Below are 27349 nucleotides of genomic sequence, written 5' to 3' on the forward strand. Positions count from 1 at the left end.
GCGTCTGGGTCTGAACAGCCTCTCTTGCTCCTTCACTTTACGGCGATTCCTTTAGTTCGTGTTTGCTTTGGGTTAGTGAAGACGGAGATAGGAGCGTTTACGCTTTCATTTTGCCGTCTCACCACCAAGTCCAGTCCGTCCAGTTCGCCGGAGACATGGAGGGAGTCAGCAGCAACAGGAGCATGTCTTACAGTAGGTGGAGTTATGACAGGTAAGCGAGCTTTTTCCCATAATGGCAAGTGTAGCCTACGTATAAAACCAAAAAGCTAGTTTGCGTTTCGTTTGTTTTGTCATACTAGGGCGATATTGCAGGCTAAAGGTTGGTGGGAACCCCCTTCATGCGCAATTACTTGACAGGTGCAACGGATTTGGAAATGAGAGATGCATTGTGAGTGTATTAAGTAGCCTAAGCATCATACTGTGTCTGCTGGCAGATATAGCCTACGGGAATACAGTTATTCGCTTCACTACCCTTACTGTATGTCCATGGGTATTGACAAATCTCCCACCGTCCTAGGCAGCCCACCATCACCAAAACAATCCCATAGGGACGGATTGTTTATATTACTCATGTTACTTTATGCTATTTTTAGTGTGTACATTTAGTACATACTATCCATAATACTCAATACCATTATCTATCTATCTATCTATCTATCTATCTATCTATCTATCTATCTATCTATCTATCTATCTATCTATCTATCTATCTATCTATCTATTGATGACATATGTCAAGTTATGACAATATATGACAAGTTATATGTGCTTGAGAAGGGACAATGTTCATTTACTGCCTAAACTAGAAATCAATAGCACAGTGTTAGGATACCTGTGTATACAGGCTAAAGTGCTTCAATCATAGAGCTGGACTCATTATGAGTCAGAAAGTTGGCAGGCTACGTCTCAGCAGGACTGTGAGCAAGACTTCACATTTTAGTACACATTCAAACAGGCATGTGGAGTATGAACATAGAGAGTATCATAAAAACATGTAGATTTCTCACACATTTCATGAATGAGTATCGTAAAAGAAAACAACACAATGTCCATCTTGCGTGTGTGTGTGTGTGATGTCATCAACAGAAGTGTGAATGAGTGAGTCAGTTTGAATCGTCATGGCTAGGGAAAATCGCTCTAATATGGAACACGACTAAGTATATTCAATACACATAATCATATTAATGCACACATACTGTGTCTCCACCAGTTATATCTCCCTGCATTAAAGCATACAGTTCCTGATTAGCTGACCAATTTCTCCTCCGCCAACAATTTGGAATACAATGGATGGTTGTGGAAATACTGTGGCTGTATCATTGAGATTCCATCAGTAGAGGAGGTTTTACCCTGACTACACCGTATTTGTTGGCTCTGACAATATAATTGGTATTCTGAATCTGTGCTTGGACATCCCAAGAGACTGTTGCACAGCATTCTGAAATCATGTTTACTGTGTGCAAGCAGCTTTAGACTGCAAGAGGTGCCTGGGTCTGTGCATTAAAGGAGCGTTGTTTGCTAATACAGCAATATCATATGTAATCTCTCAAACAATCCAACCAACCAAGAACTGTGTCTGTGAATTGTGATGTTTTCGTGATAGTTTCCTACAGGCACAAAGACATTATCATCAGGGGGCACATTTAGGCTGCCCGTACTCGGGCTGCATGATATTGGAAGAACTGATATTGCAAAAAAAAATAGATAATAGATAGAAGTCATGGAAAATGTTCCTTTTTTTATCAAGAAGCAAAAAAGTTGTAGCATAATGTAATTGAGTTCATTTGCCTTACTTGACATTGCACATCCTGCGATTTGACTATGTGCACATTGCGATGTCGATGCTGAAACAATATATTGTGAAACCACGGCTGGTACACGCCTTTATCTTGTTGAATGAATAATGATGATTGCTTACTTAAACCCACTCTGAATACAATGCAGTTGCAACATCTAGGTGTAGTTGTTTTTTTGTTTTCTCCCTGTTTTCTCCCTGTATTTGCTCCTGCAGGGCCCCAAAGCAACATCCATAACAACTATTCTTCCTCACCATCAAAGGCTGTCAACACCTACAGTATGGTCAGTGTTAGGAATGTTACTTTAGAAATGCAAAAGGTTACAGATTACTAGTTACCCTGTCAAATAATAATAAAATAAAATAATGTAACTATTTTAATTACTTCATCAAGTAATGTAACTTATTACATTTGATAATCTTTTGTATTACTCCTCTAACAAATGTTTATAACTGGGCAACTGGCAACCCAACAGCATTTCCCCCACTGGTAAACAAGCTTTACACTTTACAGTAATGTTAGAGCTCTTCTCTGATTTTATAAGTAAAATATTGTTGAATTTCCAGCACTGAAAGATGTTCTTGACCGAGGACAACTGCCTCGGCGTGGTGGGCTGGTCGCAGGCATGGCAGACTCAGGTTGCTTAGAGCAATGTGCATCGATATGTTTGACGAGAGGCAGTGCAAATGCAAACAAGAGAACCGATCAAAAACAATGTTTCAATAGCATTTCAAATCAGGAGTGCATACTGCCAGATGAATGGAGCCTGTCTGGACCTTGAGACGGCTCCTTGTAAGTCTTCTTACTTGTTTACCTGCTTTTTCAGGAAATATACCAAAAGAAGGCATTCCTGTGCGGTAAAAAGATGAATGAATGTTATGTTCTACATATAAACTTTTCACCGGAAATAATATATTTGGATGCAACCCTTTGTAATCTTTACATTTTTTATTATTAACTGTAATTTAATAACATATTTTTTCTCAGTAACTGTAACGGATTACAATTAAATGTATTTTGTAATTAAATGGTGTAACGGCGTTGCATGTAACCAACACTGATGAATTAGTCGGAAGTTAACATTTTGAAACGTTACCCTTTTTGGTCCGATTAAATGTGACAAACAAGCACCATCTTGAACTTTTTTAAAAACTGTTGACCACAGGGAAATTAAAAGTGTATGTGTGTAGGTGTGACATATGTTTGAAAGTAAGCTGCAGCTGTGGCTTTGAATATGTGTATTTTCAATTTAACTTGACCAGTGTGTAAAGTAAACAAAATCAATCATCTTATCATAATAAGACCTACTCATACCAAGACTCTCCTACAGTTTTGAGTACATCCATGCCTTACTGTGTTTTTGCAGGCATTGTAATGGTTTTTCAGGCTTTAATGGTGTCTGTTCGTTCTTGGACCTTCAGTATGTACAATCAAACTGTGTCCTGGCACCCGCTCAGTAAACACTGTATCCTGGAGATGGAGGGGAAAGGTGAGCTAACAAGATACAATTCCGAGCCTCCAGTGCTCAGTACAGAATGCACAGGATAAAGAAAAGGAAGCAGTTGAGCTTATGCATAGTAAGTTTCTCCTTCATTTCTCATCCTTCTTTAAAGGACCTGATGATTAGTTTAGAGAGACCTGACTTCCTGAAATCAATTACTGTGTTGTTTAAAAAAGTTCTAATTAACTAACCATTCATTAGTGAATGCAATAGTCTCTGCCGAAGCAACAGATGTGTTGTTTTAAATTACTAGGGAATAAAAATGCACCATTTTAATTTCACAGCTGAGCTTTTGTTTTTTTCATATTTCTAAATGTTTTTTTCATATTAGATTCGATGCCAATCTCCTCACTAATTTTGGTTTCACACAAAAGATGAAGGCTAGTATTGATAGACAGCTGAGAGCAGACACGTCGGGCTAATTTATCAGCATAAAGGTGAGAGAACATCTTTTTCACACTATCTGTGTCATTCTGCTTTGGTCCTCCATACACACTCCATATACTAATCAGCTCTCCAAAGGCGAAGAATCTAAAAACGCCTGTTTGGGGGCTTTTGGAAAACAGTGACGTAAGACACTGTTGGGGGCTGCAGGTGAATATGAAGCCCAGGGGGTTTAACCTGTGTGACTCAGCAGAATATCCAGGCTGTGATTTCAGCTGTGCTCGTTTTGAGTCTGTGCAGCTGACTAAAGAGACTTTAATTGCCTCCTGACAATAAAACATTAAACACTTAATTTAGACATGCAGCAATAAGTTTCAATGAATTATGGTTGTGAGGTGTTTTCATGTTATATAAAGTTGATCTAAGGTGTGCTCATGTCTGTTCAGCTTGCAATAAAGCATTGTGAATTAGTGTTGACATTCAGTTCTAAAAGAGCATCTATGTGTATGCACTCTCTATTACCTTACAGAATAATAAATATAACTTTCTAGAACTGCTATGTTGTATTCATTTGCAATATATGCAGAAAGATGCATATGCTGTTTAAAAATGTAACCAGTCCTAAGTACCAGATTTGCACTACAAGTGTATTTCTAACACTTGTTGTCAGCTACACAGCAAGTCATACAAACTAATCACTTAAGAGTGGGTGGCTGTAAAAATGAGTCATAAAAAATGCCTTGCAATTTCCAACTAAATAAAAGGTTTGAGATTAATTCATCGGTCTCCATCCGAGACGCCTGTTATGTCCATTATAAATAGCCAATATAAAAAGTTAATAAAAACGTCATAGATGAAAGTGGGCCAGAGGCAGCGTGGAGAGAAAGAGTTGAATGTGGTTGTCATGATAGTCTGATTAGAATTTGTAGAGATGTTTGGTCGGTACCACACAATTTGACAGACACACTTACGGATCGATTTTCGATCGAATTTGTGCTAAAGCTGGGGGTAGTGTGTTTTAGAAGGAATTATTATTTGTTATAATACTCTTAATATCCCGACAGCAATCAATAAATCAAATGCTTTGACAAAAACAAGTAAATAATCTGGTATCTCTGGATATTGCACGACTGTAATAAATCCGTCCATTCACTTCATCCGGTCCGAAGGAAATGATTGGATGACCGACTTGTCTGTCTACCTACCTGTCTGTCTACCTACCTGTCTGTCTACCTACCTGTCTACCTACCTGTCTACCTACCTTACTACCTACCTGTCGACCTACCTGTCTACCTACCTGTCTACCTACCTCGCTACCTACCTGATTACCTACCTGTCTACCTACCTGACTACCTACCTGTCTACCTACCTGACTACCTACCTGACTACCTACCTGTACTACCTACCTCACTACCTACCTCACTACCTACCTCACTACCTACCTGTCTTCCTACCTGACTACCTACCTGTCTGTCTACCTACCTGTCTACCTACCTGTCTACCTACCTTACTACCTGTCGACCTACCTGTCTACCTACCTGTCTACCTACCTCACTACCTACCTGACTACCTACCTGTCTACCTACCTGACTACCTACCTGTCTACCTACCTGACTACCTACCTGACTACCTACCTGTCTACCTACCTCACTACCTACCTCACTACCTACCTGTCTTCCTACCTGATTACCTACCTGTCTACCTACCTGTCTTCCTACCTGACTACCTACCTGTCTACCTACCTGACTACCTACCTGTCTACCTCATGGTCTGCCTGCCTGCGTGCACTCTGCGTATGTACTTATTTTCTTCCACAAGTGGCGAGCTTGACAGATGTGCGTACTAACAACAGCCATGTTCATTTTTTACATTCATAATGATAATTTTGAGTGGCTTTGGAGGGAGGCCTGAAGGGACGGGGTGTCAGTGTTGCAAACTTGGTTCTTGTTTGCTTGGATAATTAAAAAAATCTAGTTTACACTTGCTGGTTTCTCCAACCTTACCCATCCTAGCTTTAGATGTGTGTTTTACCAACCAAGGTAAGTTATTATTCAGCTGGTGCTGCATAATTCATAATCCACAAGTTGCTGCATAAGAATAAGATTTCTCCTCCAGACATTTTCAGTAAAAACAGAGCCTCTGCCCTTTACTGTCTTGAGATCTTCAAACCTTGAATTATTCAGGCTCCTAAAGTGAACTTTGAATGAATGAGAATACAGATATTTGATATTCAAAGTGCAGTATTCCGGCTCTGTCTCTTCAGATTTCTCCCGGTCTTCAGAAATGTGTGGTATGTTATCAACACACGTTTGATGACTTTGTTTTAGCGCCACGCCTGTGCTAGTTTGCAGAGGTAACTGTTGCACAGCATTATGAAGAGACATGGAAAGCCTGGAAAAACAGCCTTGATACAGTTACATGAATGCTGCAGTTCAGTGCAGGAGAGTTTCTGAAGTGACATCCACTGCGCCTGCTGTGAGAGCACAGCTCTCCACAAACCCTAAAAATGAGGATCCCAGCTCTCTGTGATGCCACATGGAGATATTGAAGCATCTTTAGCAGTTACAATTTACTGGAAAAAAACCACAACAACTATATCTTTATATTTAACAGCTTGCGACACCAAGATAATTTAGCCGTGTTGTTGTTGTTATGCCATGCTTGTGGAACATTTCATCATTGCAAACCTGGACAAAAGATGCAGTTTCCTCCTCCTCATTGTTTCTGGTGATGAGGCCTGTCATTTCTTATTTGTCAGCTGTGCTGCTGTTATATTGCAGTTCATAGCTAAGTCACTGTTCACCTGTTTCTGTAGTGACCACAGGTACCAAACAAAGCATTCGTCTATGCTGCTACGTCTTTAAGGTAACAAATTAAAAGCTTTGTGAGGGTGCCATGGCAGTTAAAAAGGAAAACACTATCATAGTCTGGGGAAACAGTGAAGCCAGCTGACTTGCTGCTGTGGTTTAAAGCTGCACCTCCTATAATGTTGCTGACAAGAAGGATCTGACATCAGGTGCAAAGGTGGAGAAGCTTTCTCTCTGACGTCTCCCTCTATACTTTGGCCCTTTGTTGCTATGGTGGCGATGCTGGCAGGCTTTGAGCTTTGAAAGACTCTAAACGCCACTAAATACTGTATATATTCACTGAAATTATTAATATGATTAATGCTCGTGTGTTTTATAGAAGTTTAGATGACAAGGTCCCTATAATTGTTCTAAAAGAAAAAATATGTACAAATGTAAATGTAATTGTTTTAAGATCTCCTTTGTAAAGGAGCAGTTAGCTAATATAATTACATTACTTAAATACAACAGCCCTCATAGCTTTAACGCTATATAAGCAAACCTTCTGTCAGAAATATATGGTAAATTCATGATTTTTAACAAAAGTAGATATGGCTGTCAAACAGCTGTATCAATTCAGGCATCCATATGCATCATAATCTACAGTATTTATATAATATTTACATGTACATTTAAATTTGAAATTGATTATTTAGATAGATGCACTTGTTATAACTTCAACAGAATAAACCCAAAAGGATGCCCTGCAGATTATTTTATCTTATATTTTTATTATTTTATATTTTATCTTATCTTATTAAATTCCACTTATTTGATTTGAAGGTATTGATTGATATTTTAGGATGCCGGAGTATAGCAGATAATGTGTGTGTGTGTGTGTGTGTGTGTGTGTGTGTGTGTGTGTGTGTGTGTGTGTGTTTGTGTGTGTGCATCCATCAATAAAAATGTACAGCAAAACCCACTAACAATACATTTAAAAACATTGTATGTGCTATTATGTGATAAAAATACAACAAAATCTCAGCGAAACATTTTCTTGTACCATCTCAGTAAAGTTAATCTCTATACATCTGTGTCAATAAGTTCTTGATGGTGATTGATTATCCATCCATCGTCTACCGCTTATCCGGGATCGGGTCGCGGGGGCAGCAGCTCCAGTAAGGAACCCCATTCTTCCCTTCTCCGGGCCACATCCTCCAGCTCCGACTGGGGGATCCTGAGGCGTTCCCAGGCCAGAGAGGAGATATAATCTCCACCGAGTCCTGGGTCTTCCCCGGGGTCTCCTCCCAGCTGGACGTGCCTGGAACACCTCCCTAGGGAGGCGCCCAGGTGGCATCCTTACTAGATGCCCGAACCACCTCAACTGGCTCCTTTCAACGTAAAGGAGCAGCGGCTCTACTCCGAGTCTCTCACGGATGGCTGATCTTCTCACCCTATCTCTAAGGGAGACGCCAGCCACCCGTCTGAGAAAACCCATTTCGGCCGCTTGTACCCGTGATCTCGTTCTTTCGGTCATGACCCAGCCTTCATGACCATAAGTGAGGGTAGGAACGAAGATCGACCGGTAGATTGAGAGCTTTGCCTTCTGGCTCAGCTCTCTTTTCGTCACAACGGTGCGGTAAAGTGACTGTAATACCGCCCCCGCTGCTCCGATTCTCCGGCCAATCTCTCGCTCCATTGTCCCCTCACTCGCGAACAAGACCCCGAGGTACTTGAACTCCTTCACTTGGGGTAATGGCTCATCCCCTACCCGGAGTAGGCAATCCACCGGTTTCCTGCTGAGAGCCATGGCCTCAGATTTGGAGGTGCTGATTCCTCATCCCAACCGCTTCACACTCGGCTGCGAACCGATCCAGTGACTGTTGAGGGTCACAGACCGATGATGCCATAAGGACCACATCATCTGCAAAGAGCAGCGATGAGATCCTCAGGTCACCGAACTGCAACCCCTCTCCTCCACGACTACGCCTCGATATCCTATCCATGAAAATCACGAACAGGATTGGTGATAAAGCGCAGCCCTGGCGGAGGCCAACATTCACGGGAAACGAGTCCGACTTACTGCCGAGTATCCTGCACACAACTCTCGCTTTGGGCGTACAGGGATTGGATGGCCCTCAAAAGTGACCCCCTCACCCCATACTCCCGCAGCACCTCCCACAGTATCACCCGGGGGACCCGGTCATACGCCTTCTCCAGATCCACAACACATGTAGGCCGGATGGGCGTACTCCCAGGCCCCCTCCAGGATCCTTGCGAGAGTGAAGAGTTGGTCCGTTGTTCCACGACCAGGACGGAATCCGCATTGTTCCTCTTCAATCAGAGGTTCGACTACCGGCCGAACCCTCCTTTCCAGTACCTTGGAGTAGACTTTACCAGGGAGGCTGAGAAGTGTGATACCCCTGTAGTTGGCACACACTCTCTGGTCCCCCTTTTTAAATAGGGGAACCACCACCCCGGTCTGCCAACCCCTAGGCACTGTCCCAGACTTCCACGCAATGTTGACGAGGCGTGTCAACCAAGACAGCCCCTCAACACCCAAAGCCTTCAGCATTTCTGGACGGATCTCATCAACCCCTGCGGCTTTGCCACTGTGGAGTTGTTTGACTACCTCAGTGACTTCCATCAGGGAAATTGACGATGATCCCCCATCAGCTTCCAGCTCTGCCTCAACCATAGAGGGCGTGTTAGTCGGATTCAGGAGTTCCTCAAAGTGCTCCTTCCACTGGCCGATAACCTTCTCAGTTGAAGTCAGCAGGGTCCCACCCTTGCTGTACACAGCTTGGATGGTTCCTCGCTTCCCCCTCCTGAGGTGCCGGATGGTTTTCCAGAAGCACCTTGGTGCCGATCGAAAGTCCTTCTCCATAGCTTCTCCGAACTTCTCCCACACCCGCTGCTTTGCCTCTGACACGGCAGAAGCTGCCGCCCTTCTAGTCCTTCGATACCCTGCAACTGTTTCCGGAGTCCTCCCGGATAACATAACCCGGAAGGACTCCTTCTTCAGTCGGACGGCTTCCCTGACCACCGGGGTCCACCACGGTGTTCGAGGGTTACCGCCCCTTGAGGCACCTAAGACCTTGAGACCACAGCTCATCACCGCAGCTTCAGCAATAGAGGTTTTGAACATCGCCCACTCAGGTTCAATGCCCCCAACCTCCACAGGGATGGCTGAAAAGCTCCGCCGGAGGTGTGAGTTAAAGATCCCCAGGACAGGGACTTCCTCTAGACGTTCCCAGTTCACCCGCACTACCCGTTTGGGTTTACCAGGTCTGTCCAGAGTCTTCCCCCACCCCTTGATCCAACTCACCACCAGATGGTGATCAGTCGACAGCTCCGCCCCTCTCTTCACCCGAGTGTCCAAAACATGCGGCCTCAGGTCAGATGATACGATTACGAAATCGATCATTGACCTTTGGCCTAGGGTGCTCTGGTACCACGTGCACTTATGAGCATCCTTATGTTCGAACATGGTGTTTGTTATGGCCATTCCATGGCTAGCACAGAAGTCCAACAACAAACGACCGTTCGGGTTTAGATCAGGGAGGCCCTTCCTCCCAATCACGCCTCTCCAGGTGTCTCCATCGTTTCCCACGTGTGCGTTGAAGTCTCCCAGCAAGACTACGGAGTCCCCTACTGGAGCCCCCTGCAGGGCTCCATTCAGGGTCTCCAAGAAGGCCGAATACTCAGAACTGCGGTTTGGGGCATAGGCACAAACAACAGTCAGAGTTTTCTCCCCCATAACCCGAAGGCGTAGGGAGGCGACCCTCTCGTCCACCGGGATAAACTCCAACGTAGCGGCGCTCAGCCGGGGGCTAGTGAGTATCCCCACCCCGGCCCGACGCCTCACACCTTGGGCAACTCCGGAGAAGAATAGAGTCCAACCCCTATCCAGGAGTACGGTTCCAGAGCCAAGACTGTGCGTGGAGGTAAGCCCCACCAGATCCAACTGGTAGCGATCCACCTCCCGCACTAGTTCCGGCTCCTTCCCCCACAGAGAGGTGACGTTCCACGTCCCCAGAGCCAGCCTCTGCTGCCCGGGTCTGGTCCGTCGAGGTCCCTGACCATCACTGCCACCCATGTGACAGCGCACCCGACCCCAGCGGTTTTTCCCATGAGTGGTGGGCCCACAGGATGGATGGATGGGAGGCACCACGTAGCTTCTTCGGGCTGTGCCCGACCGGGCTCCTGTGGCAAACCCGGCCACCAGGCGCTCACTGTCGGGCCCTCCCTCTGGGCCTGGCTCCAGACGGGGGCCCCGGGCTTCCTCCGGGCAGGGTCTCTCCTTTCCTTTCCCTTTCTTTCATGAAGTCGTTTTTGAACCATTCTTAGTCTGGCCCCTCACCTGAGACCAATTTGCCTTGGGAGACCCTACCAGGAGCACTAGGCTCCAGACAACACAGCTCTCAGGTTCATAGGGACACACACACCTCTCCACCACGATAAGGTGATGGTTCCCAGAGAGGGGTGATTGATTACATTATTTAAATTAAAAAACGTAGTATTTCTGATTTTTTTTTTACTACAAACTATATTTCCTATACCACAGATTCCATACATTAGTATACTCTGTGAACTGTTGTTTTATATTGATCAATCCAAGAAGAGAAATTAGTTAGTTAAAACATTGTTATTCTCTTTCTTGCTTTATAGCCGTAATACATTTTAGATCAGATGACAAAAGACAATCAGCTACACAATCCAGGATGGAGCCTCTTAAATATCCTCCAGTGACACTTGATGATTATTTTTTTCGTGAAGAGTTTGAATGGATGATCTTTGAAGTGTGACAGAGTGTTGGAGATGTAGAGTAGAAGTGTTGAGGTGTTTGTGTGGGACACTTTTTTCCAAGGCTTCAACAATTTCTCATTAATGCATATCTAGCTTGAAAAGAAATAAAAGTGCCTTTTACTGAATCTCTAAACATTGTATTTGTTTCATGTTGTTAGGCAGCCATTATTTACAAGCAGCCTTGAATTGTGAATGTCTCTAAGCTCAAGGTTTTTTTGATGTAAACAGAAACGTCTACGCACAATAAACTCATACTCACGTCAATCAAATGACGTTTTTATTTTCACTAAGAAAAAAAGCCAATACAAAATCAATACATTTGTTAAATGCCAGTCAGTGGAAACCAATACACTAATATTATAATAATAATAATAATAATAATAATAATAATAATAATAATAATAAGCTTTAATTGTATAGCACCTTTCATACAAGAATTGCAGCCCAAAGTGCTTCACAGCAAAAACATAACAATTAGTACAAGATTAGACAGAATAAGAGCATTTACAGTACAATAATCACAGTGTTGATGTAAATGAGTGTGAAGTAGCATTGAAATAGTATAAATAGCAGAATTAAATAGTATAAAATAACATTGGAAATCATGCCTCGTTTCCATATCTGTGCCGTACTTAATGACCCTCCTGCCGGATCTAGGCTAAAGTAAAAAGATATGTTTTTAGCTTGCTTTTTAAAGATACTGAGAGAGCTTGCCTCCCTAATGTCTGCAGGTAAAGTGTTCCATAGCTTTGGTGCATAATTGCAAAAGGCTGCATCCCCGATTTTCTTTTGGATGTTTCTGGGAACATTTAATAAACCAGTAGTGGATGATCGCAATGTTCTTGGGGGCACATAGTTGATTAGAGAGGTAGCAGTGTAACTTGGTGCGGTTCCGTTTAGGGCTTTGTATACAAGAAGGAGGACCTTGAAGTCAATTCTAAAAGTTACTGGAAGCCAGTGTAGAGCGGCTAACACTGGACTGATGTGGTCTCTCCTCTTGGTTCTAGTCAGCAGCCTCGCTGCAGCGTTTTGGATGATATTGGATTTGGATAATATTCAAGTTCTTCATTTTCAAATCTGAATTGGCTGAAGTAAAATCCAGGCTTTTCTTTATGAAGTAAAATGCCATCACTAAAGATAATCTTTTGTGATTTTCTGTCCAATCCTCAGTTTCATCAAAGGAATAGCATCGCTTCCGTCTATAAATCACAATCACTGTACGAGTGGCGTGGCTGCGTTTGTAGCCTCCTCACTTTGATGCCTTTACTGTCTTGTTAAATCAGGAGTTGTTGGTTCTTCGTCACATCAAAGTGGATTTGTGTTGAATAACCCTTTCAGCAGCAGGTGTGCCTTTGGACCAAGAGCCTGATGCTGCATGACAAGCCAGCTGTGCCATTCGGCCATATAGATGGGTAGGAAAAAAGTGATGAAGAAGAAGTAATGGCAAATATTAAAGAATGGCACCTCTTTTTATATGAGTAGTACCTTGAGTAAACAAGGACCCTTTGCCTTTCCCAGGCATTTACCAAGATGAGCGTAGCTGGCCAGATTTAATTTCTTATTATAAATCCGTGTGATGTGTAATCGGAGAGCAAGTCTTATTGTCTTATTTATTATATTTAAAAACTGGATTTTCGGTACGCACAGTAGCCTCCTGCGGTCTGTGCGGATGTATTTTCTATTATTTCACCTTCATGTGTATCAGATGCACTTGAAGTGTCACAGGCGTATCTGTAAAGATGAAATTCATACATTTATGCTGGAACTGTCTGACACACACATGTAAACACAGTCATTTTGATTCATGATACATATACAGTACACATACGTAAATATTCATGCATATACACACATCTGCCCAGGGGCGTACATGACAAACATATTGTACTTTTAAACGCAAAGCATTAAAGGTGCAGAAATGAATTCTTATAACTATTTGTAATGTAAAAGAGTCTACTCGTAGTTTCATAGCATCTTTTTGCTAATTGTTTTGCTTTTAGAGCCCACAAAGTTGTTCTGTTTGGACTCACTCTCACTGCTCTCATTCATGCTGTTCCCAGCTACAGTTATTTTCAGTGAAAGGTTAGAGACTAGCTGCTGAACATCATGGATCATTTTGCTGCAAGCTATAGAGAAATATTTCCCTCAGGAGTTGGTGGAGACCAAATAGAGCTAAAGGTGTCGTTAATATTGAACTTACATTTGTCCTAATGTTGCTCCATGTTTACTGGATATGTTAATGTTGTGTTTTCAGCTTGTTCAGGTGCTTAAAAACCAAATATGCATTCTGTCATCTTTTACTTTTGATGTAAACTTAAAAAGAAAACATTATTCTACAAGTATATGTATTATCATCTTTTAATTTGATGCTGGCCAGCATTTAGGCCCCTAATGGCTATTTATATTTGGCCACTTAACTTAACTTAAGTGCATTCAAAAGCATTACTGTAATAATAGTACTACATTTGTGTAAATACAGAAATGAGCAGATTTTGAAATGTGATTTAAATAGGGACAAATATGAGGAGAGACCAGAGAGGTTTGACAGTGATTAAATTATACCTAGGCACTTCGGATTTCCTAATTTATTCCATGTGCTATTGATTAACTCATCTCACTCTTTTCTTTTCCCTTCTTGTTCCCTATATATCATTGTCCTTTATCATTCCATTGTATTCTCTAATCTGCCGCGATAATGGGATATTCCTCTTTTAGCCTGCATTACCCTTGGACTATGATTTAGTATGTCACAAAATCAATTAATCAAATTAAATCAAATTGAATTTATTTATATAGCCCAATATAACAAATTATACATTTATCTCAGGGGGCTTTACAGACTGTACACTATACAACACCCTCTGTCCTTAGACCCTTGCACAGCAAGTTAAATCTCCCCAAAAGAAATCTCACAATAAAGGGGGACCCGGCAGTCTAAGCCCATAGCAGTATAATGAGGGGCTTGGCTCAAGGCAAGCCATAGCCAGCCCTAACTATAAGCTTTATCAAATAGGAAAGTCTTTAGCCTGCTCTTAAATGTGGAGAGGGTATCTGCCTCCCAAACACAAACTGGGAGCTGGTTCCACAGTAGAGGATCTTGATAGCTGAAGGCTGTCTCCCATTGCACTGTTGGAGACTCTAGGAACCACAAGTAACCCTGCATTCTTGGAACACAATACTCTAATTGGGTCATAGGGTACTATGAGATCTTTAAGATAAACTGGAGCCTGACCAGTTATGGCTTTGTAGGTCAGGAGACGGATTTTAAATTATATTCTGAATTTTACTGGGAGCCAGTGCAGAGCAGCTAATACAGGAGTAATATGATCTTGTGTCCTAGTTCTTGTCAATACACGTGCCGCAGCATTTTGGATCAACTGAAGAGTCTTAAGGGATTTTTTAAAAACAATCTGATAATAAGGAGTACCAGTAATCCAGCCTTGAAGTAACAAATGCATGGACTAGTTTATCTGCATCGCTTTGAGACAGGATGTGCCTTATTTTTTCAATGCTATGCAAATGAAAGACAGTCCTTGAAATATATTTCATATGGGAGGACATATCCTGATCAAAGATAATGCAGAGATTCCTTACCATTAATTATTAATGCCATCCAGAATAACTAATTAGCAAATGCGTGTCAGGGGCTTTAGGGGCCAAGTACAATAAATTCAGTTTGTCTGTGTTTCTACTTTAAAAAGTTGCAGAACATCCAAGTTTTTATGTCCTTAAGGCATGTGTAAAGTTTAGCTTATTTATTGGTTTTATCAGGCTTGAGCGATAGATATAATTGGGTATCATCCGCATAACAATAAATGTTTATGAAGTGGTTCCTTATAATATTGCCTAAAGGAAGCATATATAATGTGAATAGAATTGGTCCAAGTACAAAACCTTGCGTGACTCCATGACTAACTTTGGCTGTCATGGAGGATTCATCGTTAACACATACAAACTGAGATCGCTCACATCTCAGAATGCTATTATGCATTCTAAATCCAGATTGAAAAACCTCAAATATACTATTGTTATGTAAAAATTCACGGCTTTCTCAAGGATCTTAGAGATAAAGTTAGTTGACTAAATCCTCTGGATCAAGACAGTTTTATTACAGCTACTTTAAAAGATTATGGTACATAGCCAGATAATAAAGACCGGTTGATCATATGTATTAACAAAATCTTAATTAGGGATAAATCTTCTTTAAACAGCTTAGTTGGAATCAGATCTGACACAGGTTGAGAAATTGTTGAAGAGAGAAAAGCAGAATAAACATATTTCAGGTGTTACAGCTGTTTTTTAGGTTCCAGTGGTTGAAGATAAGTCGGTACCGGTTGAGAACTATACATTATACATGACAGATTTTTATTTTATCTCCTTTGAGGAAATACATCGTCTCAATTTATGCAGTGAAATGTTTTTAAAATCTCAGTTGAAACGTAAAGGTGCTCTCAGGGCCTGCAGGAGATTTGGATCCTAGCCCTCAAATAACTCCTTAAAATGAGTTTTTACTGGCTCGGCAAAAATGTCTTTAATCTTTTTTTTACTGTGGATTTGACCATTTTTTCAATTCATGGGTTTTTTACTTTCTATTGGATTTGAAAGGATTTTGTAAACACTGTTTCTTAAAAGGCTCATAAATATAAATTATGTTTATTCCGTTCCCTCTTGCTAATCTTTTATTTATCTCCATCCTCTCCTCACTAGCTCTGTACCAGTAGTGGATGTGTGTGGGATATGCCTCTGGAGCTGGTTGCTATGGTGAAACATCATGGCGTAAAATTGAGAAGTGGCATCAAGTTTGTGTGTGTCTGTGTGTGTCTAGAGCGTAATTATGAATTCACCATCAATGAGCAGGCTGTGAGTGTGAACACATGCAGTTTTATCTCCCTCTGTCCTTTTATCACATGGTCATGTCATACTGTTCTTTTGCTGGGTCTCATTTTAGTGGTTTCTGCTTCTCTATATTTAATATTGATTAATGATGTTGATTTATTTAGGTGTTTATTATTATTATTATTATTATTATTATTATTATTATTATTATTATTATTATTATTATTATTATTATTATTTAACATAGTTAATAGTGAGAAGGAGAAGATGTGTTGATTATGGACACCCCAACCGTTTTAAATAAATAAATAATACATTATACAGTAAAACATCATATAAAGTACACACAAAATATATATTACCATGAAATTGTGAAATAATCCAATATATATTATATATATTTTTTTCTTTTTGTGTATATATATATATTTGTATATAAATGTGTATATATATATATTGGTGTGTATATATATATATATATATATATATATATATATATATATATATATACATTCATATATATTTATATAACATATGTATATGTTTCTTGCATGCAAAGTTTATTACATGCAGGTCATTTTTATTTTATTATTATTTATTTTTATCTAAAGAAAAAAAGCAGTGAATTTGCTTGAAATGTACTAAAATAAAATGGTCACTTTTATAATTAGCAATTTTGATTAACTTCCAATAACCCTGGTTTAGCATGCGGTTTGAAAGGTGTCTTAACTCACACTGGGCTGCCTCTCAGTTTAATGCTGATGATAATAATACTGATGGACTGGTGGGTGCATAAACCATATTGCTATGTGATTAATAGATAGTTGGAGGATTACTTTGCTCTGTTAAACGTGGCGAGAGCAGCTGGCCTTCTTAAAGACTTAAACAGGTGCTGAGCAGTCACTGGGACATTTTTAGGAACAGTTTGGCGACCAGCAATATGACTGAAACGATCATTAGTTATATATTCATTTAAAAGCACTCCCTATCCCCACTCTGTACAATTATGTTTTGCCAAGATGTCTCATATTGTTTGCCTGTCAAGGTCCTTCTGAAGAACGATATGAGTGCATACAGTGCAGAATACAGTGCATCAATAAAACAATGTTCTCCCCTCATGTCTTTAAAAGAAAAATAATCGTAAAAGGTGTCCTAATTAACAGCTGGAACAAACACATGCAAACATGCACACAAAGACAGTATTGTGCAGAGCTGACTAGAGTTGACTCCTAAACATTTACTGAGTTTCTCACTGAATAAAGTGGTAGTCAAGGTCCAAAAATACAGAACAGATTGTTCTGTAATGAGGACTTTTGATTTGTTTTCTCTTGCATGACTTTGTGGGTAAAACTTAAAACATATACAGCTAGCCTAGTGATACTCTTTACTATTTCTTGTTGTTCTTTTTGTTTTAAAGACCATGATGTCAACGTCAGCTGCAATTGTTGTGTATGTTTCTGCTGTAAAGAGAGAGAAAGAGACAAATAAAGATACACAATGACAGAAAGCCTATTAGCATGGCAGCAGAGAAAGTTAAGATGGGATAAATAAGAAGTAAATAAACCCCACAACAATTACCATCGTTTTTTATCTGCTCAAAAGACTGTAACTGTAGACTTATGGTTAAATGCACTGACTTTCATTTTCAACATGACACATTAGGCTTCATCACATCACCTTTTCACTGGTCCAGCACTCTAAACATAAAGACACCTTTTGCACATTTGATTAAATGAACAGATAGTGCTAACATGACTCATTCATGAATGGGACTGGCACTCTGTTTTCAGCAACTCATTTTCCATACAAGTTGTTTCTTTTGTAGAAGATGTGAGTTTGTAGTAAATTCCCCTCTCTCACAAAAAGTATGATGCTGTTATTGTAGGGTTTGTGAAGCTGGAAATGCAGAACTTGTGCTATTGTACAGCACCTCCATGTGTCCATGAGACATCATTGCACATTTCTCTCCCTGTTCCATGAGACCCCCCTGTTGGTCGAGAGAAATAAACACGGCCACTTACTGCAGCAACACGGTGATGTTACTGTAAGCCGCAGGCACAGCCACGCTGATTAATCACAGCTATGGCAACTGACGAGATGGTAATTGGTTTGTGTTTGTGTGCGTGTGTCTTTTCTTGAAGCAGATATTACGGTTAACCGGTGTGCTTTTTAAATGATAATTAGTCTCCGCTGTTGCCATGGCCACTGGAGCGAACCGGCAGAAGAGTGTGTGTCAGAGGAGGCAGTGTGACATACAGAGAAAGACATCAGACGCCGCCTCTTAGCAAAGATGCTGAGTTAGGATGCAAGGGCTGCACACATTCACACCACAAGCGCTCCCTCCATCTCTCTGTGTCCAAGGAATTCAAAAACATCCATGAGCACCACTCCCTTGGAGTCAAACTGACGTGGTCAGCTTCATATTTCATGGAAAGGTATTTCACTTGAACATGACTTCATAGTAAACAAGCTGTGACTGGTGTCATTTAAGGCTGCATTCCTTTTCATTTGATTTTCGGCATCCTATGGCTCAGCATTTCCTGCTTTTATCGAGAGTACTTTGCTCATCTGATTCAATATTTTGTAATTACAGAGAGCTTTCCAAACTAGAGATGATGGCCGTGTGTGTGCGGAACTGCAAAAACTAATTTGAAAACTAAAGATAAAACATAAAGAAGACAGATAAGTATGAGCAGAAACAGCTTAGAAACAGTGAGTCACATGCATATAATCCTCTAAAGATAGATGCAGCACTCACACACTGTACAGCACCTGACAAGATGACACTCTCATTTAACATCTCTCCCTCTCTGCTGCCTTTCTGTCAGTAGGAGGTGAGTAACAATGCGTAGGCGTCAGACTTTATGGGATATCGTTTTTATCCTCTGTTTGAACCAAAGACGGGTCATCAACCTCTGAAAGTACAAATTATGCCTTTGATTTTTCTCATGGTCTGTTAATGCCCACACAATGTGAGGAACTGTTATTGTATAAGAAAGGACTGTGACAGGATTGCAATGTACTATAAACACGTATGTGTAGTGAGCCAAGGAGTGTGAAATTCAGTTTTAAATACAGTTTTATAAAAAAGCAGTACTTACTTTAATCTTAAAAATACTATAATCCTGTGTACAAATATAAGAAAACATGAAAGCCCAAGCCCTAAAATAAACATCTCCATTTGGAAATACAAAACGTTTTTTTCAAACATGAAATATCTTTGCCGTGAGCTGTCTGTGTTGTGGAGGGAGGAAAACCTCCAATTCTTTGATGAATAATGTGTGCACTCCAAATAATATCAGAAACGATGTAACACAACGATGTAACGAATACAATGCTATATTTCACAGTTCACAGCTAAAAAAAAGTTCAGTTCAAGGGTACTAAAACTCTTTAACAAATCCAGGGAGCACACTTTTAACAGCTGGGGGAAAAAACATGGATTGCGGTATAATTTGGCTTTCTAGACATGTAAACACATCTGTATATACAGTACAGAGGGGAAATGTGGGAGATGACTCATGAGTCCATGTTGGGTTTTGTGCCTCATATTATACTAAGCTTACATCTTTGCCTGTTGCCCTTGGAAACAAATGGTTTCCAAATGGAAACCTGCCATAAATAACAATTTAGCAAAGCTCAAGACATATAGTCTTTGTGCAGGTTGTCACACTGCTTGATTCAGATCTCTGGGAGTTATTAAGGTTTATAATGTTAAGCAAATATCTCTTTACTGTAAATGTGTGTTTATTTGTGTTGGTGAGCTTCATCTTACAAACACCTTGTTTTTGTCAACGCACTTTTTGGCTTTTGCTGTCAGCGATTTTTGTGACATTTGTGCATGTTATATGAAAGATAAGTGGAATCTATATTATTATCCAGTCTGTAGTATATTTTTAACAGTTTGAAAGGGTAAATAGATGACCTCTGAGTTACATTTCAGTATAATCTTACATTAGATCAGATTAATCAATTGAACTTTTCAGAATGTAACAGATGCAGAAAGGTATCCAGAATACAAATGTGAATTGTTAGCTTCTCCAATGATCACGTGGCATTTACAGGTGGCAGTAGCACACTGTACATACTGTACACAGAAACAGCTGTGCTATGTAAAGGAGGATGCAGAGGAACTTTGGTGTATTGAAGCAGTCCATCTGGTTGCCTCACTGGGACACTGGGACACTGTTTCATCCAGCGCGACATTTTCTAATCCAAATCATGTTTTATGCATGCCCTCTGTTGGCCACTGAGAGATGAGATACAGGGATATTTGTTGATACAAGGGCCGTGTGTGTGTGTGTGTGTGTGTGTGTGTGTGTGTGTGTGTGTGTGTGTGTGTGTGTGTGTGTGTGTGTGTGTCAGTGCAGTTTTTGGCTTTTGCCACCCACCTGCTGATTCTTTAGCATAAGTTCACGCTGTGCTACAGTCTTGAAGGCAAACACGTACACAGTCTCAGGGGCACCAGATGTGATGCTCTTACAAAAGAGGTTAGTCCCTGAAATTGCAACTGAATTATAAATTCAAATCTTCCACAATTTGTCGTTACCAGCAAACTCCACGTTTCCCACATTAGAGGGAATCAATAGAGGACACACATTAGATTCAATCAATACCGGACACAAGCCAATATGCTCATTTACTTTTCTTTCTTTTGCATGCATAAGCTCACACACAGTCTCTCACTCTCTGTCTCTGACGCTGCAAGCTTCACTTTTCACTCACACTCACAAACACACATAGTCTCTCTGTTTCTCTCTCTCTCTCTCAATCTCCTGGCCTCTCATAAGATTTACAACTCCCTTAAAATAAAGATGCCACTGTTTATGCCTCACAGCAACCTTCAAAGGCTGACTTTCTGGTTTTAGCCACCCACCATCGCTTTCAGATAGATTTCTTTGAATATTATTTTCAAGGTCTTCATCTATAAATGGCGATATGTTTGTCCACTGTTTGGAACGTCACACTGCTGCTGATTCATGGAGAGCCTCAATGGGCTGTTTCTGGCTGAAAGTGGGATTTTTTAAATGAGTCATTCCATATGTGTAATCAGCTTTTCCTATATTGTGTTTTACGTGGTTAATTCATGGTGGTATTTGATTAATATTAGGCAGTGTGGTAGCCTGGCACTGATTATGACTGAGGTTTAAAATGCTTTCTCAGGAAGAAGTAGTCAGAACATGTGATGTAACCACAGTTTTGAAAAGCCTTGAAAGGATTTGTAACTACTACTATTTAATATGTGTTTCTGGCGACTGAGAAGAGGGAACAATAGCTTGCTGTCCTTTCCAAGTGTATGCTTTTTATTATTTATTGGAAAGGTGTTCAAGTATATGCACTATTCAAAATGTGTTTGTCTTTTCCTATCATGATCATAACTCTCACAGCTTTTGCAAGAGATGGACTTTTAAACACCCAACATGTAATTCTCTGCCACTAGTGGTCTCTTAATCAAAACAATAACAAAAGACGGATGGCGTTGTGAAGTAGCGTAGGATTATGGGAATTATTATCTTCATTACAGTTTCTCTGGCTTAGCATTCCTTCAGTGTTTATCGTTAAGGAGGTTTGTACCGGGAGCCAATTATAAGCAGAGGTCTCCCCCTCTCCAACATGGACCAAGTGATTAAATATAAACTGAATAAAGCAGTTTCACGTTTTTAAATCAGTGTTTCTCCGATGATGCTCGCAGACATAGGGTGGAGTGTCTACGCGAGCTAACTCCTTACGTTTGCTCAGCTTGTTTCTCTGATTAAGATCCAGACATTTTAAAATCCATCCGCCTAAAATATAAAGTTAAAACGACCCAAGACTTTAGAAGTGTATTGTATAAATATGGCTTTAAACTGAATGTTAGGAACATTTGGATAATGTAAGTACACAACTCAATAACATTTATAACACAGGTTTAGTCGTTTTTAGACATTTTAATGCGGAAATATTAATATTATACCTTTAATTTACGAAGTGGTGTGCACAGTAAATCATTTTATTTCTGTACAACATCAAGTGTCACTCACTCACAAAAGGTTCCATCTGATATCCGTTGTCACCCAATCCATCTAATCCTCTGTCTGTTTTGTTTATGCATAATTAGACAGGTGAGCATTATTAAACACCATCCACATCTTAATCCGGATGCAGACGGGGCTTTTAAAGCTTACACCTATTTACTGCTGACAGGATTCCTTGCCTTGCCTCCAAGTCTCTCTGAAGAGCATCACACTCCAGTGTGTGATGTGATGTATTGTGGATCCAGCTAGTCACTCACTCCCTAGCTGCTTGTCCTAATTGCCTCCTTGCGAAATTCGCATTTCAAGGCTGCATACGTCATATGAATTTGAGGAGGCAGTCCCAGTCCAAGGCTTCTCCAAATGCAACAGAGACATACATCTTTCTCTTGCCTGAATCCGGAGAACAGTATCAGTTTATCCGTTGAAATGTACATCACTAGCCCACTGCACTGTGGTCGTTTTTGCCAACTCGTTAAGTTGGGAAACGTGTTGATAGCCACGCAATAGGATATAACAATCCTTCCTACACATGTGTATACGTTTGGCATTAACCTGGTAAAATGTTTTCCAAATGGCAATCATATGTTAAAAAGCTATGTCATAAACTCAGATTTTATGGAACTTTACCATTGGTATTTGCCTTATTTGCTCTTACTTGTGTATTTTCAACCTTATTTTCAAAGTTAAAGAGAACCGAGCCAGCACCTTTGGTTTGTGATATCTGTGGGGCAAAGGGTGAGAAATGTATGAAGTACTATGCACTTGAGGATGTGGAGCAACCCTTCAATCCTCCCCAGAATGCAACTTCACAGGCCTTTTCCTTGGAACGCAGAGCCCCCACATTGCGATGCATGGCAGCACATAGCTGTGAATCCTGTCAATCACGAAAGTGAGGCATCAGCAGCTGAAAAGAAATGAAGCCACTGTTATGTGGTGCCCACTAGCATAAGTAACGTAACATATTCCTTGCGAGCTTCTATGTAGCAACATGGGTTTTGGCTGATTTGTATGTGATTAAAATATACAAATGTTCAACGCACAGACTCATGCAGAGGTAAATATCACTCTTCAGTTGGCACATATCCTGCATGCCTGATCCGGCTGCTATATTATTAAAGCTGCTGATCTGCAGCTGTGTTGTGCCCATACTGACTAAGACATGCAGACACAAGCCAGAGATCCATTTTGACATCAGTGTGTGCCTTCTGTGGCAGGACCATTATTATAATTACTGGTACTGCTGGCTCTCCGTTACCAACAATAAAAAGCCTCTGGGAAAACAAATGCTGGACTGGAAAAAAATCTAATTTGTCAAGAGGATCTTATCATTTGCTGTTTAATGCTATAACGGCTTTAAGGCCAGAGGAGGGGAAAGAAAGAAAGAAAGTGCGAAGTCTGGTAGGAATATACTTTTGTCTTCAAATGATATGAAAGTCAGCTTCCCTCCTACTTCTAACTCACTCGTGGCCAAACTTCAAAGTCCTCCCTTAAGCATCAGATATTAAGCAGGGTGCTGTTAAACCTGTTCCTCATTGGAGTGGCTTGTTCCATTTATTTCCACTTTCATCACACCAGCTGATAAACAGGGTATGCACCATTAGTCACAGAGGCTCTTTAACAGTCAGATACATTTATGGACAGTCATTGACATTTATCTCCTAGTAACTTCCGTTTGTAATAAATAATAATAATAATAATACATTTTATTTGGAGGCGCCTTTCAAGACACCCAAGGACACCGTACAAAATACAAGAGATAAAAACAGCAGGACATTGGAAGGGAGAGCAAACAAACAATACCAGAGATATGGTGGAGACACAGGAAGAAAGCAATAAAGAGAAAAGGGAGGGGGGGAGGAGGATACAGGATGATTGATACTACAGAGAGTAGGCCAGTTTGAACAGGTGAGTTTTGAGTTGGGACTTGAAAGTTGTAACAGTTTCGGACTGTCGGATGTGTGGAGGGACGGAGTTCCAGAGCCTGGGAGCAGTGCAGCTGAAGGCCCTGGCACCCATGGTGATGAGGCGTGATGTGGGAGTCGTCAGTAGACCAGCTGAGGATGAGCAGAGGGAGCGGGAGCGGGTATACTCCTGAAGGAGGTCACTTAGGTAGGTGGGGGCGAGTTTGTGAAGGGCTTTGTAGGTGAGCAGGATGTTTTTTGTAGTTGATCAGGGAGCCAGTGAAGTTTCAGGAGAATGGGGGTGATGTGTTCAGAGGATTTGGATATGGTAACGGCCATACTTAATACATTTCTGTAAAGAATTACATTCTCTGTTGCTCTTGTTTCATATGGCATCAGAGTGGGTAGCTGAGGGACTCCATTCTCAAATATACAAGATGTCTCCCCAAATACTACGCCGTCCTGCTCCTCAAATACGGTGATGATTGCAAACAGGAGCATTGATGATAAATGACAAAACCTCAACATGGGTATCCTGGGTGATGACGCGACAGAGTCTGTCTTTTTGTCTTTCTCAGTTTGATGGGGGAAGATCAGGATTTTATTTTTTATTTTTATTTTCGTTTAGTAAGTAAGAAGAAACAGCAGCCGAGTTACATCTGCCCAGTTCATTTAAATACAAACTGTTGTCAACATGCTTCTCAGTGATTTACTCTTCTTTTTACAGAGCACAATAACACACTTCTTTTGTTAAATAATTTACCAGTATAAAACACACATCAGTATTTAACAAATAATTGTCTTATGATATTGTCACTCCCTGGTCTTCCAGTTTATTTAAACATCCCTTGTGGTCTGTGTCATGGTGCGAGGGATCGATCTGTTTGGAATTTTCTGAAAGCTGATTTATTTTACTGTTCAGTTAAGACTTTCTTTTTGTTCCACTCAGAATAAAACACCTTTGTGACTTGACATTTGTGAAAGGTCATACCGTTGGTGAATGCAATCAATGTTTCACAATGTTTTCTGTGAAGCCGCTGCAGTAGGTTTTGAGTCTGTCGGTTCTAGAGGAGAAATAAAATCATGTTCTCTTATATTTCATTTATATATTTTTGGATAGGCCATCCAGTGTATTGACCAGTTTACCCTGAAGAAAAGATTTCTGATTGTTGGAGCATTTACATTACAGGCTAGTTGTCAATGTCCGTTAACATCATATGTTTTCATTAATTGTGGAAAGCAATTTAAATGTCAGATATGGAAAATCTATCGATTCAAATCAATTGAATATCTCTAGATTTCTATTACCACACATATGTTTGCCTTGTAAAGTGCAACACAGAAGGAATACAGAATATTAAGCTAGAAATTAAGAAATAACACGTCAACTTTTAGTTTAAAACAAACTTCATATAAACATAAATGTCTAAATGTCTCTGTTGGCTTTCATCTTCTCCCTGATCAGTCTACCACTGAACTATAACACTGATGCTTTTTTTTTTAAGGCGTGCAATAAATAATTGAGGGAAGAAAGATGCATGCTAGCCCTTAATGGTAACTCTCTAGTCTTTGCTTAAATAACATTTGACACAATGCTAAACGCTACAGCTTTATCAGGTGGAACCATATCTCTAAACTAATCATCACATGATGTATGAGTTCTAACCTTGTAAGCTTAACACATTTAAAATGCCTCTGCAATCTTAAATGTGTGTGTGTGTGTGTGTGTGTGTGTGTGTGTGTGTGTGTGTGTGTGTGTGTGTGTGTGTGTACTTTTAATGCATTTGGTGCATTGGATATCACAATCCATGGGGGTATAGGAATTGATGCAACACATGATGAAATACAAGAAATAAAATATTTAGCTAAGAGATGATTTCATGTGTTCACACAAGCAATAGATTTTCTTCCCTAGATATTTGTCAGGAATGTTTCACATGATTTCACTTTCTTAAAATCAGCACTCTCATGGATCACACACTTAAAGCTGAGATATTTGTTGATGGAGTTGACATGAATCGACTCCTTGTGAAGCAGTTTTGTTTCGAGGAAGCCACTCGGTTTAACTGTCTATAGATGGACTCCTGAATAACCCTGGGAACACAGTGAGTGATGTGTGTTTGTGTGTTGACAGTGAGGGGCGGCAGACGGAGGGCGGAAGCAGATGTGTGTGAGAGAGGTTCAGAGCTGTGGCACTATCACAGGGTGCCTTTGTCTGGCTGTAGAGTGTTGAATTAAAGGCTGTTAACACTAGTCCGCACAGTCATATGCTAATGCCTCTTACTCTCAGAGAATAAATAAATTATGGTCCAGAAAACACATCTGAGTCCCTGCTTTACATGCCTCATGCAACACAGAGAGAAACAGAGTGTGTGGTTGCATTATAGAAGGGGGGGGGGGGGGTGGCACTGTACAGAAGCAACATCAAAGAGGCAAGACAAAGGGGGCTCTCTATAACCTTTTTTGATTAAGACTTTGCAGTCGATGCTGCTGTAAGTGATGCTACACGAGAGATAACGAGAGATAGATTGGGTAGAGAGGCACAGAGCGAGATTTGGACAGAGAGGAAGGAAGGGAAGGAAGGGGGGGGGGGGGATTTAAAGGGCAAGAAACGGAGGGAGATTTAGATAGAGTCTGCAGAGTGAAAGCGAGGGAAGTGAGCCAGCACAGAGCAGGAGCAGAGGAGGTGGATGGAAGAGGAGAAGAGGAGAGGCTTTGACTGGAAGCGTACACATGGGAGAGAAGAAAACGGCTATTTCATGTGCTCGGTGTGCATGACTGAGGAGTGTGGCTGTCTGTCTGGATTGTTAGTCATCTTCCCTACAACTAGAGGACATACGAAGAAGCACGGGCAGGCTGGGGAATATAGGGCTGTGTGCAGAGGATGAACAGGCGATGTGGGCTCTCTGGCTGTGATCGCTGTCCTCAGACCCCGTAGCCACTTGCACTGGTGCTGTTGCAGGCCGTCAGCCTCGCAGTTAGGCTGCAGCAGTCAGAGTGATTGATACAGAATGAGCTCCAAGCACTCCTCCGACTGGATTCCCTACAGGTACTGTACCACATGTCGGAGAACATAGGAGAAAGGGCACTGTGTTTTTTTGAAGCAGTGTGTGCATGTCTGTGTATCTGAGCGGGTGTTCAGTCATGTGAGTGTCTGACAAGGAAACTGATGACGGTAACATTGAATTGGCACAATAAAAGCAAACAATGTTGGCAATTGTGGCATAATATTCTTGTTATTGCTAATATGAACATGTTTATATTTTAGACAGAGATCCTTTTTTTCAAAGGACTACCAAAGATTTTTTTTTTTGAAGTAATT

General features: G+C 40.8%; 1 protein-coding gene across 2 annotated transcripts in view; it reads left to right on the forward strand.

Moving 5' to 3' along the window:
• tub (TUB bipartite transcription factor) overlaps window positions 1-27349 on the forward strand; it is a 44818-nt gene continuing 17469 nt past the window's right edge. Inside the window, exon 1 of one of the 2 annotated variants that reach the window (XM_029462249.1) lies at window positions 1-211. In XM_029462249.1, coding sequence (XP_029318109.1) covers window positions 156-211 — 56 coding nt within the window. In that variant the 5' untranslated portion in view covers window positions 1-155. Of the gene's footprint in view, window positions 212-26669; window positions 27077-27349 lie in introns of those variants that run through there. The other variant, XM_029462258.1, reaches the window with a different exon arrangement.

The sequence above is a fragment of the Cottoperca gobio genome, chromosome 3, assembly GCF_900634415.1.
Source record: "Cottoperca gobio chromosome 3, fCotGob3.1, whole genome shotgun sequence".
NCBI lineage: Eukaryota > Metazoa > Chordata > Actinopteri > Perciformes > Bovichtidae > Cottoperca > Cottoperca gobio.